The 19,100-nt window shown below is 33.9% G+C and overlaps 1 protein-coding gene across 4 annotated transcripts in view; it reads left to right on the top strand.

Moving 5' to 3' along the window:
- The window catches only part of WNK3 (WNK lysine deficient protein kinase 3), a 176,006-nt gene that overhangs the window by 35,642 nt on the left and 121,264 nt on the right, over positions 1 to 19,100 (top strand). For all 4 annotated transcript variants that reach the window (XM_053202356.1, XM_053202358.1, XM_053202355.1 and 1 more), the window contains exons 3-7: positions 7,986 to 8,158; positions 8,925 to 9,145; positions 10,066 to 10,223; positions 13,407 to 13,495; positions 17,415 to 17,634. In XM_053202356.1, coding sequence (XP_053058331.1) covers positions 7,986 to 8,158; positions 8,925 to 9,145; positions 10,066 to 10,223; positions 13,407 to 13,495; positions 17,415 to 17,634 — 861 coding nt within the window. The remainder of the gene's footprint in view (positions 1 to 7,985; positions 8,159 to 8,924; positions 9,146 to 10,065; positions 10,224 to 13,406; positions 13,496 to 17,414; positions 17,635 to 19,100) is intronic.

The raw sequence follows: 19,100 nt of genomic DNA, 5'->3' as shown, positions 1-19,100 counted from the left end.
AGTAGTTTAGTTTGGAACATGAATGACTTGTATTCTACTAATTTAATCAAGGCATCAAATTTTATTCATTATTCTTCAGAATAGATCTGCTGATCTATCCCAAGTGGATGACTTCCAGCTAATTTAGGACTTAATTAGTCATCTTAAGTTAGAAAAGCATAAACATTTATGTCCAGGTCTTCTTTTTTTAAAATGTTTATTTTTGAGAGAAAGAGTGTGCAAACAGGGGAGGGGCAGAGAGAGAGGGAGACCCAGAATCTGAAGCAGGCTCCAGGCTCTGAGCTGCAGCATGGAACCCAATGGGGGTGGGGCTTGAACTCATGAACTTTGAGATTGTGACCTGAGCTGAAGTCAGACGCTTAACTGACTGAGCCACCCAGGTGCTCCTTCCAGGTCTCTTCTAAGTGTAGTATCTTTTGTTCTTGTTCTTTGAGTTCCGTAACTCTTTTAGCATTTTCTTTATATAACATTGCATAAGTTTAAAGTGTATAACTGTGTTGGCTTGATACATTTATATATTGCAATGTGATTGCTACAGTAGCATTAGCTAACACTTTTTGTCATGTCACATATTTATCATTTCTTTTTTGTGTTGAAAGCAGTTAAGATTTAGTCTGTTAGCAACTTTGAAGTTTATAATATTGTTGGCTATAATCAGAATATCGTATATTAGATCTTCACAGCTTACTTATTTACTAGTTGTACATTTATATCCTTAATATATCCCAAATTCCCTCTGTACCACCCACCCCCTGATAACTGCTATTCTACTGTTTTTACAAATTCATTTTTTAGATTCCACATATAAGTGATATGACACACTGCTTGTGTCTCAGATATCTACACACCCATTTTCATTGCAGCATTGTTCATAATAGCCAAGATATGGAAACATCTTAAGTGTCTGTCAGCAGATGAATGCATAAAGAAGATGTGATGCATATATACACACAATGGAATATTATTTAGATATATGCAATGGAATATTATTTAGCCACAAGAAAGCAGGAAATCCTGCCTTTGTGACAACATGGATGGATCTGGAAGGCATTATGCTAAGTGAGATAAGTCAGATAGAGAAAGACAACATATTAATTCCTTACCTCTTTTTTAAAATATTTTTTTGTTGTGGCACAATGTACATAACATTAAAATTTACCATTTTAGGGGCGCCTGGGTGGCGCAGTCGGTTAAGCGTCCAACTTCAGCCAGGTCACGATCTCACGGTCCGTGAGTTCGAGCCCCGCGTCAGGCTCTGGGCTGATGGCTCAGAGCCTGGAGCCTGTTTCCGATTCTGTGTCTCCCTCTCTCTCTCTGCCCCTCCCCCGTTCATGCTCTGTCTCTCTCTGTCCCAAAAATAAATAAACGTTGAAAAAAAAAATAACAATAAAAATAAAATAAAAATAAAATTTACCATTTTACCCATTTTAAGTGCACAATTCAGTGGCATTAACTATATTAACATTGTTTTACAACCATTACCACCTCCCATCTCCAGAACTTTTAAACATCCCAAACTGAAGCTCTATACCCATTAATCAATAATTCCCCTTTCCCCACTCTCCTAGCCCCTGGTAACCACTATTGTACTTTCTGTCTCTATGAATTTGCCTATTCTAGGTACCTTCTAAAAGTGGAATCCTACAATATTTGCCTTTTTGTGTCTGGGTTATTCTACTTAGCATAACCTTTTCAAGTTTCATCCATGTTGTAGCATATATTAAAGTTTTATTCCTTTTTAAGGCATTTAAGGCATACATTCCATTGTATGTATATACTACATTTGTTTTATCCGTTTATCCATTGATGTACATTTCTGTTGTTTCTTCTGACTATGATGAATAATGCTGTCATAAATATTAGTGTGTAAATATCTGTTTAAGTCCCTGCTTTTAATTCTTTTTGGTATATATCTAGAAGTGGATTTGCTGGATCACATGGTAATTCTATGTTTAATTTTTCAGAAACTGCCATACTATTTTCACAGTGGCTGTAGCATTTTACATTCCTGCTAGCAATGTACAAGGGTTCCAGTTTTTCTACATCTTTGCCAACTCTTTGTTATTTTCTGTTTTTTGTTTTGTTTGGTTTGTTTTTTTAAAATAGCATCGGTTGGTCTCAGTGCTGACAGCGCAGAGCCTGCTAGGGATTCTCTCCTTTTCTCTGCCCCTCCTCTCTCTCTCTCTCTCTCTCTCTCTCTCTCTCTCTCTGTCAAAATAAATTCATGAAACATAGCCATCCTAATAGATGTGAAGTGCTATCTCATTCTGGTTTTGATTTCCATTTCCCTAGTGACTAGTGACGTTGAGCCTCTTTTCAAGTGCTTACTATCAATTTATATTTCATTCTTTGGAGAAATAACTATTCAAGTCCTTTACCAATTTTTAAATTGGGTTGTTTGTTTTTTTGGTTGTTGTGTTTATGGTTGTTGAGTTGTCAGAGTTCTTTATATGATCTGAATATTAATCCCTCATCAGATATATGAATTGCAAATGTTTTCTCCTATACTGTGGATTGTCTTTTCATTCTTTTAATAGTACTTTGATGTACAAAAGTTTTAAATTTTGACTAAGTCCAATTTATCTAATTTTTCTTATCTCTATCCTTTTGGTGTCATATCCAAAAATTTATTGTTGCACCCAATATCATGAAGCTTTCCTCTATTTTTTCTTCTAGAAGTTTTTTTTTTTTTTTTTTAATTTTTAGCTCTTATGTTTAGGTCTTTGATACATTTTGAGTTAATTTTTGTATATGGTGTAAGCTAAGAGTCCAACTTTACGTTTTTTGCATGCAGATACCCAGTTTGCTCAACCATTTGTTGAAGAGACTGTCCTTTTCCCATTGATTGATCTTGGCATCATTGTTGAAAATCATTTATTTGACCATATATGCAAGGGATTATTCCTGGCTCTGTAGTCTCATTGATCTTTTTGTCTGCCTTTATGCCGGTATCACACTGTTTTGATTACTGTAGTTTTATAGTAAGTTTTTTAAATCAGGAACTCCAACTTTTTTCTTTTTCAAGATTATTTTGGGAATTTGAGGTCTTTGAGATTCCACATGAATTTTAGGATTTTTTAAAATTTATGCAGATAATGTCATTGGGATTTTGATAGGGACTGCATTGTATATCATGCATTATGAACATATTTGATTTAGCACATGATATACTTAATTTTACTACTTCCATTTTATTTTAGGTTCTTTATATATTTTACTTTTTGTTTCCTTTATTCCTGTTGACTTAGATCACATTTTTTTCATTTTTACAACTTGTTAGCTTCTTTTTCATAGCACTGAAAATCAAACACTAATAAACTAATTCAGCAAAGTTGTAGGATACAAAACCAACACTCAAAAATCAGTTGTGTTTCTGTACTGAAATTAATAACCCAAAAAGGAAATTAAGAAAACAATTCCATTTATAATAGCATCAAAAAGAACAAAATATGTAGGAAGAAATTTAATTAAAGGGGTGAAAGACTTGTAACACTGAAAACTACAAAACATTGCTAAATTTATTTTTTAATTTTTTTAAATGTTTTTATTTATTTTTGAGAGACAGAGAGCATGAGTGAGGGAGGGGAAGAGAGAGAGGGAGACACAGGATTTGAAGCAGGCTCCAGGCTCTGAGCTGGCAGCACAGAGCCTGACCCAGGGCTGGAACTCACGAACCATGAGATCATGATCTGAGCTGAAGTCGGACATTTAACCGACTGAGCCAGCCAGGTGCCCCAAAACATTGCTAAATTTATTTATTTATTTATTTATTTTTAATTTTTTTAATTTATTTTTGAGACAGAGACAGAGCATGAACGGGGGGAGGGTCAGAGAGAGAGGGAGACACATAATCCAAGCAGGCTCCAGGCTCCGAGCTGTCAGCACAGAGCCCGATGCGGGGCTCGAACTCACAAACTGTGAGATCATGACCTGAGCCGAAGTCAGACGCTTAACCGACGGAGCCACCCAGGCGCCCCCAAAACATTGCTAAATTTAAAGAAGACATAAATAAATGGAATTTAATGGCTAGAAGGCTTAATATCGTTAAGTGTCAATGCCAAAGGAGATTGGCAAATACAATGCAGTCCCTGTCAAAATCAAAAAGTACTATATATCCATCAAATGAAGTCTGTGGACTCAGCCTCCCAGATGGGGTTAAAAGACAAAACCCACATGTGTTGTTTGCTAAAAATATACTTGAAACAGTGATAAAGAAAGGTTAAGATAAACATATGCACAAGAAAGAGAAAAGAGGAGTGGCAATATTAATGTATCACAGAAGGAAGAAAGTAAAAACATTGAACAGGATTTTATGAAATTATTTACTTCACAGTTTAAGAAGATATATCAAAGACCTGTAGGCACCAAAAATAATTTGGCTAGTAATTTAAACTAAGAATCTGTAATAGATTCAAGGAAAATGGGTAAACATATGGTTATAGTAGGAAATTCCAGGTCCTATTATTTCAAAATAGGACAGATCGAGTAGACAAAAAGTGAATAAATAGATAGTATAATCCACAGACTTCATTTGATGGATATATAGTACTTTATATCCTTCAAAGAGAGAATATACATTAATACAGTCTGAAGCCTCTAAAAAAGTTGGTCAAATATGTGGCCCTTAGAAAATATTAAGTTAAAGAAAATATGTTTTATATTCTGCATTACTCAGTAAAATTAGAAATAATGAAACAAATAACTAAAAGATTCTTAATTGGAAATCAGAAATCACATTTCTAGACAAATTTTGGATTGAGGAGAAAATCAAAACTGAAATTATAAACTACCTAGAACGCTATAAAATAGAGGACATTATGGTGAAACTTGTGGATCATTGCAAAAGCTATTCCCAGAAGAAAATTTATCACCTAAAATGTCTTCATTATTAATGAATAATAACTAGAAGGGATGTAGTACTCTTGAGACATTAGGGAAATAATAGCAAAGGAAAAGCAAAATAAAAGAAGAGGGAATTAATAAAGATAACTGAAATTAATAAAAACTTGCAAACATAAAAATACGATAAATAAATTTTACTCATTTTGACTTTCTGAAAAAATGATTAATGAACCTGATGAAGAAAAATAAAGAGTGCAAAAATACATGCGAGAAGAAGTGACATGCTCTGGAAAAGAGTCAAAGTAGAAGAGAACATGATGTACAACTTTGTCAACAAAATTATCCCAACATTTTAGTGTGAAACATTTCAAATATAGGCAAAGAGTTCTTGGATGTAACAATGAACACATGATCCATGAAAGTAGAAAAATCAATAAATTGGACTTCAACAAAATTAAAATATTTTGCTCTTATGAAAGACACTATTAAGAGAATGAGAAGGTAATCCAGAGAGTGGCAGAGAGTATTTTCAAATCACATATGTGATAAAGGACTTGTATGCAGAATCTATAAAGAACTTATGGGGGGCGCCTGGGTGTCTCAGTTGGTTAAGCATCCAACTTTGGTTCAGATCATGATCTCACAGTTCTGAGTTCGAGCCCTGAATCAGGCCCTCTGCTGTCACTATAGAGCCCACTTGAGATCCTCTTGTCTCCTTCTCTCTCTGCTCTGTTTGTTCCCTATGGTTAGGAGTCTGTTTCTTGGTTTGCCTCTCTCTTTCTTTTCCCATTTGTTCATTTGTTTTTAACTTCCACATATGAGTGAAATCATATGGTGTTTGTCTTCTCTGACTGACTTATTTCACTTAGCATAATACTCTTTAGGTCCATCCTTGTCTTTGCAAGGATGCAAAGACACATCTTCTTTATCCATTCATCAGTTGATGGACACTTGGGCTGTTTCCATAATTTGACTACTATAGATAATGCTACTATAAACATCGGGATGCATGTATCCCTTTGAATTAGTATTTTTGTATTTTTTGTGTAAATACCTAGTAGTGCAATTGCTGGATCATAGGGTAGTTCTATTTTTAACTTTTTGAAGAACCTCTATACTGTTTTCCAGAGTGCCTATACCAGTTTGCGTTTCCACCAACAGTATAAGAAGGTTCCCCTTTCTCCACATCCTTGCCAGCACCTGTTGTTTCCTGTGTTGATGTTAGCCATTCTGACAGGTGTGAGGTTATATATCATTAGTTTTGTATTTCCCTGATGATCAGTGATGTTGAGCATCTATTCATGTGTCTGTTAGCCATCTGTATGTCTTCTTCAGAAGAATGCCTATTCATATCTTCTGCCCATTTTCTTAACTGGATTATTTGTTTTTGAGGGGTGTTAAGTTGTATACATTATTTATATTTTTCGGATAGTAACCCTTTCTCAGATATGTCATTTGCAGACTTCTTCTCCCATTCTGTAGGTTGCCTTTTAGTTGTGTTGATTGTTTCCTTTGCTGTGAAGAAGTTTTTATATTCAGGAAGTCCCAGTAGTTTATTTTTGCTAAGCAAAAGAAACCTCTCTAATGATACTCTTTCATGTTTATCAAGTTAATATTTCTTCTACTCTTTTTCCTTTTTTTCCTACTCTCTTGAGTTTCATAAAAATATAGTCTATCAATGTATGTATTTTATCTTTAAAAAAATCTTTGGTTTGAACCCTCCTCTTATTTCCAATGCTATTATGGATTTGTTTATATATTTCTTTTGCCATTTTGGTGGAATTTAGGAAGAGAAGGGATTTAATTTAATTTAATTTAATATGTTGTCAATCATCTTGAAATGGAAATCATACCTAAATTTTTAACGAGGATACTTGATTATTTCTCTGTTAAAATCAAAACTTAAAAATAGTTCTGCCACTCCTTCTTCTTCTGCTCCCTCTTGCAGAAGACAAAAATTGCTTTTATTCTTCCTTTTTTTTGTTAGAATTTTTTAAATTAAATTAAAATTTTTGTAGTCTCACATTTTTATTTAAATTCCAGCTAACATACAGTGTAAATTAGTTTCAGGTGTAGAATTTACTGATTCCTCACTTATTACATACAACATTCAGTGATCATCTGGAGTTTTAATTCCAGGCTTTCTTTTTGCATTATATATCTTCTATTTTAATTATTGTTTAGAAAATTCATTCCATTTTACCAACTACATTAACCACTATTACTTAGCCTTTACCCTAAGTAAGCATTATTGGCAATTTATTACTATTTATTGTATGCCACACAGTCCTTTTCTAATGATTTTATTTGGCCATATTTTTTTTGAAATTCTTTGAATAATATTTTCAGAAGGGGTGTATGGAATGATGTACTTTGGGTCCTTATTTTCTTAAAAATGTCTGTTTTTCCCTTATAAATTTGATTGGTTATTTTTCTGGGTTCAGAGTTTTAGGGTTACAGTCCTCCCTCAGAATTCTATAAACATTGCTCCTTTGACTTTTAGCATTTAATATAGCAGATTAGAGGTCTAATTCCTGTTTGAAGGTATTTTACTGGTTGGTAACCTTGTATTTCTTTCTAGAAATATGTTGGCAGTTCAGATATTTAACCAGAATAGATGTCTACATGTCTAACATTTTGATTATTCCTGTCCTGACATTATATAGATCCTATAGATGTGGAAATTCAGGGATTTCTTAGGGAAACTTCCTGTTTGTTTTATTACTTTTTTTCATTTTGATATATTATTTTTCTTTTTCCAGTTTTATTGAGATATAATTGATATATAACAAGTAGATATTTAAAATGTACAACATAATGATTTGATATATGTGTATATTGTGAAATGATCACGGAAAGTTTAGTTATCATATGAGGTATTGTTTCTTAGCATATTGATTTATTTTGCAGGTAGGTTTATAGCATAGTTATGAAATATAACAGCTGCTGCATTGTTGAATGGGAGGAATGAAAGTAACTACCTAATAAAATTTATCAATGATTATATAAGTCCTGAGAAAAAAATTGACAGATAAAAATACATATATAAATGAAAACAACAGAACAAAGCACACATTTAAGTGGTGTTAGAAATGTCCATGAGAATTTCTAGACTCTATTTGGAACTTGCTACTCCATTTCAGGACCGGAAATTAACCAAAGCTGAGCAGCAAAGGTTCAAGGAAGAAGCAGAGATGTTAAAAGGTCTCCAACATCCCAATATAGTTCGATTTTATGATTCCTGGGAGTCTATATTAAAGGGAAAGAAATGTATTGTATTGGTGACTGAACTTATGACATCAGGAACCTTAAAAACGTAAGTTGACCCTGATAGTGCTAATGAAGTTTTATTTGGAAATAATTTTCAAGAGTCATAAAAATTGTTTGTAAAATTGCAGTACTTGATTAAAGAATATGTAGTGTTTGACTGGCAACTATGTGTCAGGGCAGGTTGAAAAATTTAGGATGTTAAATTTGTTAGAATATACAGTATTGAGAAATGAATATTTGTGGGATAGCATAGAGTTTAAGAATTACAAATAATGTCATTTTGTAAAAATAATGAAAGATTGGGGGAGTGTGGCCAGGTTCACATATCTAGTGAACAGTACTATATAATTATAATTTATTGTTTTATTTCTGACTGCAGTTTTTCATTTGATGGTACAATCACTTATTTATAATTATTAAATATGGGATATACTTTTTCTGTTTCCTAGCATCTTTGCACTAAAATTTTACATAGTTAACCCCCCTGGTGACTTTATAGAAATAGTTATTGGAAAGTAGAGAAGGATTTTCTTTTTAAAATTTTGCTGCCCTTCCACAAGAGGTCACTCTGATTAGAATGATTCTTGTTTTGAATTTAAAAAGCTAAAAAATGATAGACTTGGTAGGATGTCTTCTCTAAGAATGAAGCCTAGATTTAATTTTTTTTTCTATAACAGACAATAGAGGACAATTCAGTGCTGACAATCATAGTACATACAATACCAGCTAACTTACATGATTTACCCTAATAGTGCTCATATAATAAGCTAGATATGTTTGTTTATATGTGGTCTTTTTTTTCCTTTGTGTAGGTACTTAAAACGATTTAAAGTCATGAAACCAAAGGTCTTAAGGAGTTGGTGCAGGCAAATTTTAAAGGGATTGCAGTTCTTGCACACTAGGACTCCTCCCATTATTCACCGGGATCTGAAGTGTGACAATATTTTCATCACGGGACCCACTGGATCTGTGAAGATTGGTGATCTAGGACTAGCCACCTTAATGCGAACATCATTTGCTAAGAGTGTCATTGGTGATTAACATTTTATAGTTTATTGTTAGGGTAAAGAGAGATTTTTTAATTGTGTATGTCTAGAATTGGGATCAGCAAACTATGGCCATGAACCAAATCTGGCTCCATTGCTTATTTTTATAAATAAAAGTTTTATTGGAACACAACTACACTCCCTCATTTATGTATTGTCTATAGCTGCTTTTGCACTACAGTGACTGAGTTGAGTAGTTGTGACACAGACCATATAGACTGCAAAGCCTGAAATCTTTACTGTCTGGTCCTTCACAGAGAAGTTTGCTGACCCCTGGCCTAGAATGTGAATTTGGTTTTACTTTATTTATTTATTTATAAATGTTTATTTATTTTGAGAGAAAGAGCATGGGGGGGGGGGAGCAGAGAGAGAGGGGGAGAGAGAGAATCCCAAGTAGGCTCTGTGCTGTTAGTACAGAGCTTGACATATGGGGCTCAATCTCAAGAACTGTGAAATCATGACCTGAGCCAAAATCAGGAGTAGGACACTTAAGACTGAGCCACAGGTGTCCCAAATTTGCTTTTAAATATCTATTATATATTGACTTATTTCAGACACATCCTAGTGTATTTCTTTTGTGGGACATATTAAAAGGTTCCAAAGACTTAAGAAAGAAGATTTACTAATTTAATTCAGAAAAATTTGTAAATAAAGGATTAGAAATAAAAACAGATTTTAGTAATCATTATCTTGAGCATTACAAATTGTACTTTACCAGTATGGAAAGTTATGGAAATTCTTGACGTACTTTGTATAGATATAGCAAGTATTCCTGCAAATGTTTTATTTATAAATTTGGTTTAGGGAGCAGAAATTAACCCAGGTAATCCATATGGAAAAGGGAATGTGATCTTGGTGGATAAATTTTTCTTTTTAATAAAAATGTGGATGTGGTGTTATTTTGTAGGGACTCCTGAGTTTATGGCCCCAGAAATGTATGAAGAGCACTACGATGAATCTGTAGATGTCTATGCTTTTGGAATGTGTATGCTGGAAATGGCTACTTCTGAATACCCTTATTCTGAGTGCCAGAATGCAGCTCAAATATACCGTAAAGTAACTAGCGTAGGTATAACTTTATTCTTTTTTACTTCTTAGATTGTCATGTTTTATGTTGAAGTTGGTAAAGTCAGCTTAAAACTAATTTTGGTTTTAGTTTAGTGCTGTATAACAGTGCTAAATTTAACATAATTGTAATGAAACAAGCTTTATATTTATGCTGTATGCCTGTACTTTATTGGGGTCACATAAAATGCTCTGTATTAGTACCTTTGGGTAAATGTATAGATATATCTATATCCATTTGTTTGTAAATAATTTTTAGATTTATTGGGTGGATAATATTTTTTCAAAGCTGATAATGAAGTTTGACTAAATGGTTTTGAAGGTTTCTAGTTCTAAAAGCCTAATTATTAAAGAGCATTCAAAATATTGTTCAACAGCTACAGCATTTGATTCCCTGTTATAGGTAATTTTTTGCATTAGAAATTTCAAGGAATGTAAAGATGAATAAGAAGTATTTGCTACCCATAAAGAGCTTGCATTTTTAAATTCACAAATAGCTATAAAAATAAGAGTATAGTAAGGGATGTAAGGTAGAAGCAAAGTCTTAGGATTGTTCAAAATAGGTCTATTTCATATCTACTTGGGTGGCTGTAGAATAGGCTGTGAAAGAGATTGTTAGAGTGTTTCAAGTAACTAATACTAATAGGTACCATTTTTAAATGCATGCTGTATACTACATACCTTCATATTATAACCCTACAAGATGGTGCTATCTTCAGTTTACGAATGATAAGGCTGAGAATCAGAGATTGTGACTTGCCCAAGTTCACACAGCTACTAATAGTGGTGGATTTTGACCTCAAATCTGTCTGACTCTAGAGATACATGTTTAGGGAGACAAGAAATAAAGCCAGTATCTAGAATGTGGGCTATTCCATAGGACAAATGACCTAGTTTCTCCAACAAATCAATTTCATGAAAGTAAAAAGGGGAGGGACTGTTAAAGAGTACAAGAGACTTAAAGTAGTGGTGAGCTACTTTAAGTGAACTAAATGTTTAACAACCGATTCTCTGAAAAAGAAAAAGCACTGATTTCTAGCATTCTCTGATTTCCTTGGTGTTAAATATTCTCACCATGACTGATTTCAAGTCACCACTGTGACCTCACTGAATGCGGGGTCGGGAACAGTATACACAGTGGCACTCATCATATGGTATTTCTACCATACAGATATAATAAACAACCTCAAGAGCATAAATAATAGTAAATGTAGTAAAATAATTACGAGTAGTGTTATCAGTATTTATTTCCTTGGCTGTTGATATAATTTATTTAATTGTAAGATTATATAAGTTTTGTAAATGACTGTGTTTAATAATCAACTCACAGATTTCTTGACAATGTAATAGCTGCGTCTTGTGAGATGGTATGAGCCAGGTCTAATGCACCATACATGTACTGTGAGGACCTTGTTTGGATCCTGATTTGAACAAACCAACTATAAGAAGACATCATTTAGACAATTTGGAAAATTTGAGTGTGGACTGGGTTTTAGATAATGTTAAGGAATTATTGGTAATTATTTTAGGTGGGATGGTGACATGATATCTGTTAGAGGTATAAACTGGAGACTTTCTGAGTGAAATGACATGATGCCTAGGATTTGCTTTAAAATATTTTAGGATAAAAAAGGTATGGGGGTAGATAGCTGAAACAAGGTTGACAAAATGTTGCTTGTTGAAGCTGGTGGTGGTTACATGGGGCTTCTTATACTATTCTACCTTTGAGTATGTTTGAAGATTTCTGCAACAAAGAGCTGAGAGAAGAGATAAGGCTAGAATGTCTTTTTAGTCTGAGTCCATACATTGTATGGCCACAAATAGAAAAGAATTTGTACTTGGTGTTGTAAGTTGCAGCTTTCCAATTAATTTCACCTAGGAGCAGAGAAAGGCAATAATTACCCAGGACTGCGGAAGAGGTAAGAGATCAGTGGAAAGGTCAAAGAGGAGTTTTTGTATAAGTAGAATGATGTAACACCATTTTCTGAATGGTGATTTTATTATTTCATATTAAAATCACAAAAATGCCATATCACAATTCACATTTCCATCTGTATTAAAGTTTCTTGAGTTTGAGATCCAAATTAACTCCTAATCTCACCAGGTTTATCTAGTATATGATACTGGGCTTTCTGATTCTGCATCCTGTGAAGTAGTGTGACAGACCCAGAACTAGGTTTTAGATTGCCTTATTCCATGACAATTATTCTATCATATCTTTTTCTCCTTCTAGATTAATTTGGAGTTTTCTATTAAATGACTGTAATGATTATTTTCTGAAATCTAAAACTCATAATTTAAGAGTAATAGAATGTAAAATAAGCATATTCAGGCAGCTAACATTGTTACAGAAACATTTTGAATTGTCTAGACCTTACTAATTTGTTAATGCATTCCTAGAACCTGTTGATTAGCTTGAGGTTCTCTCAATATTTTAGTATTGCTTAATGATAAAAATAATACAGATTTCTCAAAAGTTTATATATGTGTGTATATATATTTTGCATAATACATATATATTTTTTTAATGTTTATTTTTGAGAGAGAGGCACAGAGCATGAGTTGGGGAGGGGCAGAGAGAGAGAGGGAGACACAGAATGTGAAGTAGGCTCCAAGCTCTGAGCTGTCAGCACAGAGCCCGGTGCGGGGCTCAAACCCACAAATTATGAGATCATGACCTGAGCCAAAGTCAGATGCTTAACTGACTGAGCCACCCAGGCGCCCCTATACATACATAATATATTGAGTGTCCATTGCTTCTAGCTCTTCTGGAAGACTCGTTTATTATAGTTTGTTAATTGGGGTTATACTTGTATGTACATTTTGAGATCCAATTTTTTCCATACTTAATGTTTCAATATGAGAATTTTCTGTTATTAAATACTTGAAGAACATTTTTAGTTTTTGGATAACATGAGCATATATGTATCACATAATTTATGTAACATCACCTCTGTTGTTGGAAATTTAGATTGTTTACAAGTCTCCACTGTTATTTGTAGACTATTAGAACTATGACAAAATCTTTGTCAAAAAATTGTTAAACTGTATGTATATATTTACCTTATTTAAAGCTTGAATATTTTAGTTTAGTGGTCAAAATTTATTATTTTAATAAGCATCCTGTTGACTTAGGCTTTCCATTGCTTATTTTGTGACTAGAAACCATTTTTCTTTTCTCAGGGCATAAAGCCAGCCAGTTTCAATAAAGTCACTGATCCTGAAGTGAAAGAAATCATTGAAGGGTGTATTCGTCAAAACAAATCAGAAAGGTGGGTACAAATGTAGCAAAATGACATAACTGATAGATACATTAAACTCTTATCTTGGACTGGGTCATTTTCTAACTTTTGAATAATACTGAGTATTACTTTTGAGTAGAACACAAACCGTACTGTATTGAGTGAAGTATATCAGTGCATGTTGCTTGCCATTTTGGACTTTGATATCATGTGCTCAATTTTTCTTGAACTGAAATTTGTGTTTTGTTTGTGTGTGTTGTGGCAAATTTTCATCACCTTCAGCCATCAGTTTAACAGTCATTTGAGCCCCCCAGTTTAACTTGTTTCTAACAGTTGATAGTAGAGAGTTTCTGCAGTGTCACCTTCAGGTAAGTACTCAAATGGTTGGGCCCCCAGGTTAATTTGTTTCTAACAGTTGATGGTAGAGAGCTTCTGCTGTGTTACCTTCAGGTAAGTACTTAAATGATTTTTTATGATAGCTTAAAAAAATTGACCATCAACTCACTGGATGTTTTTTATTTATAGACCATATATCCTTGGGTCATGATAATGGTAAAGTGGATAGGGCTATTTTTTTCAAGAAGTAGTATTCTAGATGGGCGCCTGGGTGGCTCAGTTGGTTAAGCATCTGACTGTGGCTCAGGTCATGATTTCACAGTTTGTGGGTTTGAGCCCCGCTTTGGGCTCTGTGCTGATAGCTCGGAGCCTGGAGCCTGCTTCGGATTTTGTGTCTCTTGCTCTCTGCTCCTTCCCCGCTAATGTTCCATCTCTCAAAAAAAAAAAAATTAAAGAAGTAGTATTCTAGATTTATTTGTATCAATTTTTTTTTTATGGACGCATCCCTTTAGTTTTAGCTTATATTTCCCATTAATTTGAGCTTAGGACAGTTGCCGAGTTAAATCAGTAGGTTAAATTTTTGATTTTTTACCTCCTTATTGGTTATGATTAATGAAGGTGATAGGTCTTTTATAGAAGTTATTTTCACCCACATTTTATTGACTGTCCCCCGTTTTTATTAGTTTTCTAAGTTCAGTGTTGTATATCTGAGAATATATAAAGCCACTAAGGTAAAACCTGTTTAATTATAGCTTTATTATAAAACATTGGTGTTTGTACCAACAGGCTATATCTAGGTAGTTATATATTTTAATTATGATAAAATATGCATAACTTAAGATTGACCATTTTAATCATTTTTAAGTATACAATTCAGTGGCATTAAGTATATTCACATTGTTGTATACAACCACACAGCTTTGTATTTACAGAACCTTTTCATCACCCAAACAGAAACTCTGTACCTATTACATAGTACCTCTCCATTCCTTTTCCCCTCAACACCTAGTAACATTTATTCTACTTTTGTCTCTATGAATTGTTTATTCTAGGTACCTCATGTAAGTGAAATCATACAATAATTTGTCTTTTTGTGGCTGGTTATTTAACTTAGCATAGTGTTTTCAAGGTTGATCCATGTTGCAGCCTGTATCAGAATGTCCTTTTTAAGGAAGAAACACATACATGCCCATTTTGTGTATCCATTAGTCTGTTGATGGACACTTGGGTTATTTCTACCTTTTGGTTATGATGAATAGTGTTGCATGGATATTGGTGAATAAGTATTTGCTTGAATCCCTGTTTTCAGTTCTCTTCATTATATACCTAGGAGTGTAATTACTGGATTGTATGGTAATACTGTTTAATTCTTTGGATAACCACCAGTTTTTTTTCACAGTGACTGCACCATTTTGTTTTCCTTCCACTAACATATGAAGGTTCCGGTTTTTCAACATCCTCACCAATACTCGTTATTTTCCATTTTTTGATAATAGCTATCCTAATGGTTACGAATTGGTATCTCATTGTGGTTTGGATTTGCATTTTCCTAATGACTAATGATGTTGAGTATCTTTTCACGTGGTTATTTTCATGTGGCTATTGGCCATTTGTATATCTTCTTTGGAGGAGTGTCTGTTCAAGTCCTTTGCCCTTTTTAAAGTTAGGTTGTTAATGTTTTTGTTGTGGCCATTTTTAAGTTGTAAGAGTTTAGGCATACTTTTTTTTTTTTAATTTTTTTTTCAACGTTTATTTATTTTTGGGACAGAGAGAGACAGAGCATGAACGGGGGAGGGGCAGAGAGACAGGGAGACATAGAATCGGAAACAGGCTCCAGGCTCTGAGCCATCAGCCCAGAGCCTGACGCGGGGCTCGAACTCACGGACCGCGAGATCGTGACCTGGTTGAAGTCGGATGCTTAACCGACTGCGCCACCCAGGCGCCCCAGGCATACTTTTTTTAAAGTGAGACTGAAAATACAGTTGACCCTTGAACAACAAACAGTACAGTACTGTAAATGTGTTTTCTCTTCCTTATGGTTTTCTTAATAATGTTTTCTTTAGTTTATTGTAAAAATACAGTATATAATACATATGCAAAATACATGTTAATCAACTGTATGTTATTGGTAAGGCTTCTGGTCAATAGAACTATTAATAATTAACTATTAATAGTTAAGTTTTGGGGGAGTTAAGAGTTAGACACAGATTTTCAACTGAGGTTCGCACCCTACCCCCCCATAGTGTTCAAGGGTCAGTTGTATGATGTTGAAGTAGACATTTTAGTTTGGATTCTGATTATTGCTTTTACAGCATTTTCATTGTGAACTGTTATCAGAGAACATTGGAATATTCAGAAGGATTCATAGCATATTAGTGTATTAGAAAGAGCATAAGCTTCTACATCAGACCAAGATTCAAATGTGGATTCATACTTAGCCAGTGTGATCTTGAGTAAGTTACTTAACTGTTCCTCAAAACAGGTCTTACTTTGGTGATTAAAAAGATAATGCATATAAAATACCTATCAGAGTAATAAGTATTTAATGGTGTCTTTTGGTGCTATTGCTGTAATTATTCCTTAGTAAAAATACCTAGGGAAATTTTTCATTGAGAGGCAGAGGGCTTTAACTTGGTTGTGCCTTCTTAAACACATCTTACCTTAGCCTTAAAACTAATTAGTATGAGGAAGCTTACTCTTTTTATAACGCTCTCTTAGTTACGTATTTGTCTCAATCAGTAAAATGATCAGAAGGGTTGAAAATCCTCAAGTTACAGGATACCATGCTATTAATGTACTTTATCTGTTTTAAGTAGTGTGAGAGGTTTTCTACATAGACATTGGTTTTAGTTCTCTCTGACCTGTAATATAGATACATTAGATATTACATATCTGTTTTAGAAATTGGTGAAAGCAAAGGAAATTAACTGTCCTGAGCTTGTAAAAGAATCTTTTGAACCCCTGTCCTTTTTTTCCTCTTCAGAGATGGTTAATTCCTAATACTAGGTTAGAGGCACATCCACTGCATGTATACTTTGGCCTAAAATACTAGACTTACATATTTTAAGAAAACCATGGGACTTTGCAGAACTAAATTAGTATCATTCATGGCATTCTCTAAAGAGTAAAGTACACTAACTTGACTATTGTTAATGGAGTCAACGACTTCTATTTATAACATTTGTAAAATAGTTTGAATTTATGGTTTACTTTAGAATTAATATATCTGGAAGTTTTTAGTTGCTTTTGCTGACAGTCTATTGTTTGAGTTTTAGTAACTTAAGCCAGTGGCTTAGGGAAACTAGTCACTCTACCCAACATATATTATAGCACTGCTTCAGTTCTCTAGGCATACAGTATCTAGATGTGTTGTTGATAACAATCTTTAATTAAGGTGACTTTAAGTGTATGTTAGGTGGGATTTCTTTGCATTCTTGGTAATAATGAGTTGGATATAAGATTTGGTTTTTAACAAAGCAGGGTAATGGTTTAATTAATAGAAGTTTTAAAATAAGATTGTTATTTTGATGTAATTAATATTTACTAATTAAGGGTTCTATATCTTGTTTGTGATTGGAAAAATTGATAATGAGATATGTATTTTATTTATTAGGTTGTCTATCAGGGACCTATTAAACCACGCATTTTTTGCTGAGGATACAGGACTGAGGGTGGAGTTAGCAGAGGAAGATGACTGCTCTAATTTGTCCCTGGCTTTAAGACTCTGGGTTGAAGACCCTAAAAAATTGAAAGGCAAACACAAAGACAATGAAGCTATTGAATTCAGTTTCAATTTAGAAACGGATACATCTGAGGAAGTAGCATATGAAATGGTAAGTGAATCCTACCACTATTCTCCACACCCCCCAACCAATGCTGCCCTTTATAGTATCAGGGTTGATTGATTCCTTTCTCCTTATTGCTTTCTTTCCTCTCGTTTTCTCATTTTCTTTATTTAAATTATTTTATTGTGAAATGTATCTTTATAGAAGAGTATATTAAATTTGTATGTAGAGTATAAAGAATAATAAAATGCTACTTTTATTAAGAAATAGAACACAACTGATACCTTTGAAGCCACCTGTATGCCCCTCCCAGTTGTATTCCCTTCCCTAATCACTACAGGTAATATCTACCCTGGCTTTTGTGTTACTTATTCCTTCCTTTGTTTTTCATTATAGTTTATCTAAGTAATAAATTGTTTTGTTTTAGAAACCTGAGTGGCAAGCCCACACCTAGGTGATTACTGAAGTTACTATTAGGTGAAGATGGCCAGGATAGCCAACTGAATAGTCTCTCAGTCATAGTCTGCCTTCAGTTTCCCTAAGCATTTACAAGAGGGGAAGTCAACAGGTGAGGTCATGATTAAATTTAGGGAAATACACACATGGCTCACTAGTCAGGTCACCAGTGGGCTGTTGTATGGACCAGAAATTAGTTGTGTGGTTACAATATGGTTTGATGGGGCGTGGGCCTCTCTGACTTCTCTACTTCTAATCTCCTCATGATCCCTCTCCCCACAGAGCAGATGACAACAGAGAACTTCTGTGGGGTTGAATGTGCGTCCACACCAGATCCAGGCTGCTACAGTGCTTGGAGGGAAGGCATACAGGAGCTTTGACAGCACATGGTCAGATTAGCCAAGTACAGATAGTCTGAGCCAGGTTAATCTGGACATCCTGTCCTTGGGTTAAAAAGAGGGATGAAACATTGACAGTGGGGATCTTGGAGATGATAGCCTTTAACGTGTCTATTTTTATAGTCATACTGTTTTGATCTGGAATGATTGCCTTGGACATCTGGTGCACAACTATTATTCTGATATTTCTCTTTACTATCTTTATAGACTCCTCTTTCTCTCTGTTGGGTTTCATGTTTCCTAAATCTCATGTCTTTTTCTTGGCTTACCCTATTGTTTTAGTGGCACACTTCCTCTGCCTGCTTCTTAAAGAAAGGGTATGAGAGGTAAATTCTTTGGGATTTGCATGTATGAAAATATTTTTATTCTATATTCATATTTAATTGATTGGCTGGCTATGGCATTTTAGGTTGCATTTAAAAAAATTTTAGACTCATTGTTCCATGCTTTTGTAGATTTCAATATTAATATTGAGAAGTATAAAGTTGTTCTGTTTTCAGAATCTTTTGCATGTGATCCATTTTTTGCTCTCTGGAAGTTTGTAATAGTTTCTATTTCTTTTTTCAGTATTCTAAAATTTCAGTGATATGTCTTTTTTTAATTTTATTTTTATTTTTTAAAAATTTACATCCAAATTAGTTAGCATATAGTGAAACAATA

The sequence above is a fragment of the Acinonyx jubatus genome, chromosome X (assembly GCF_027475565.1).
Source record: "Acinonyx jubatus isolate Ajub_Pintada_27869175 chromosome X, VMU_Ajub_asm_v1.0, whole genome shotgun sequence".
NCBI lineage: Eukaryota > Metazoa > Chordata > Mammalia > Carnivora > Felidae > Acinonyx > Acinonyx jubatus.
This window is presented reverse-complemented; position numbering and strand designations above follow the sequence as displayed.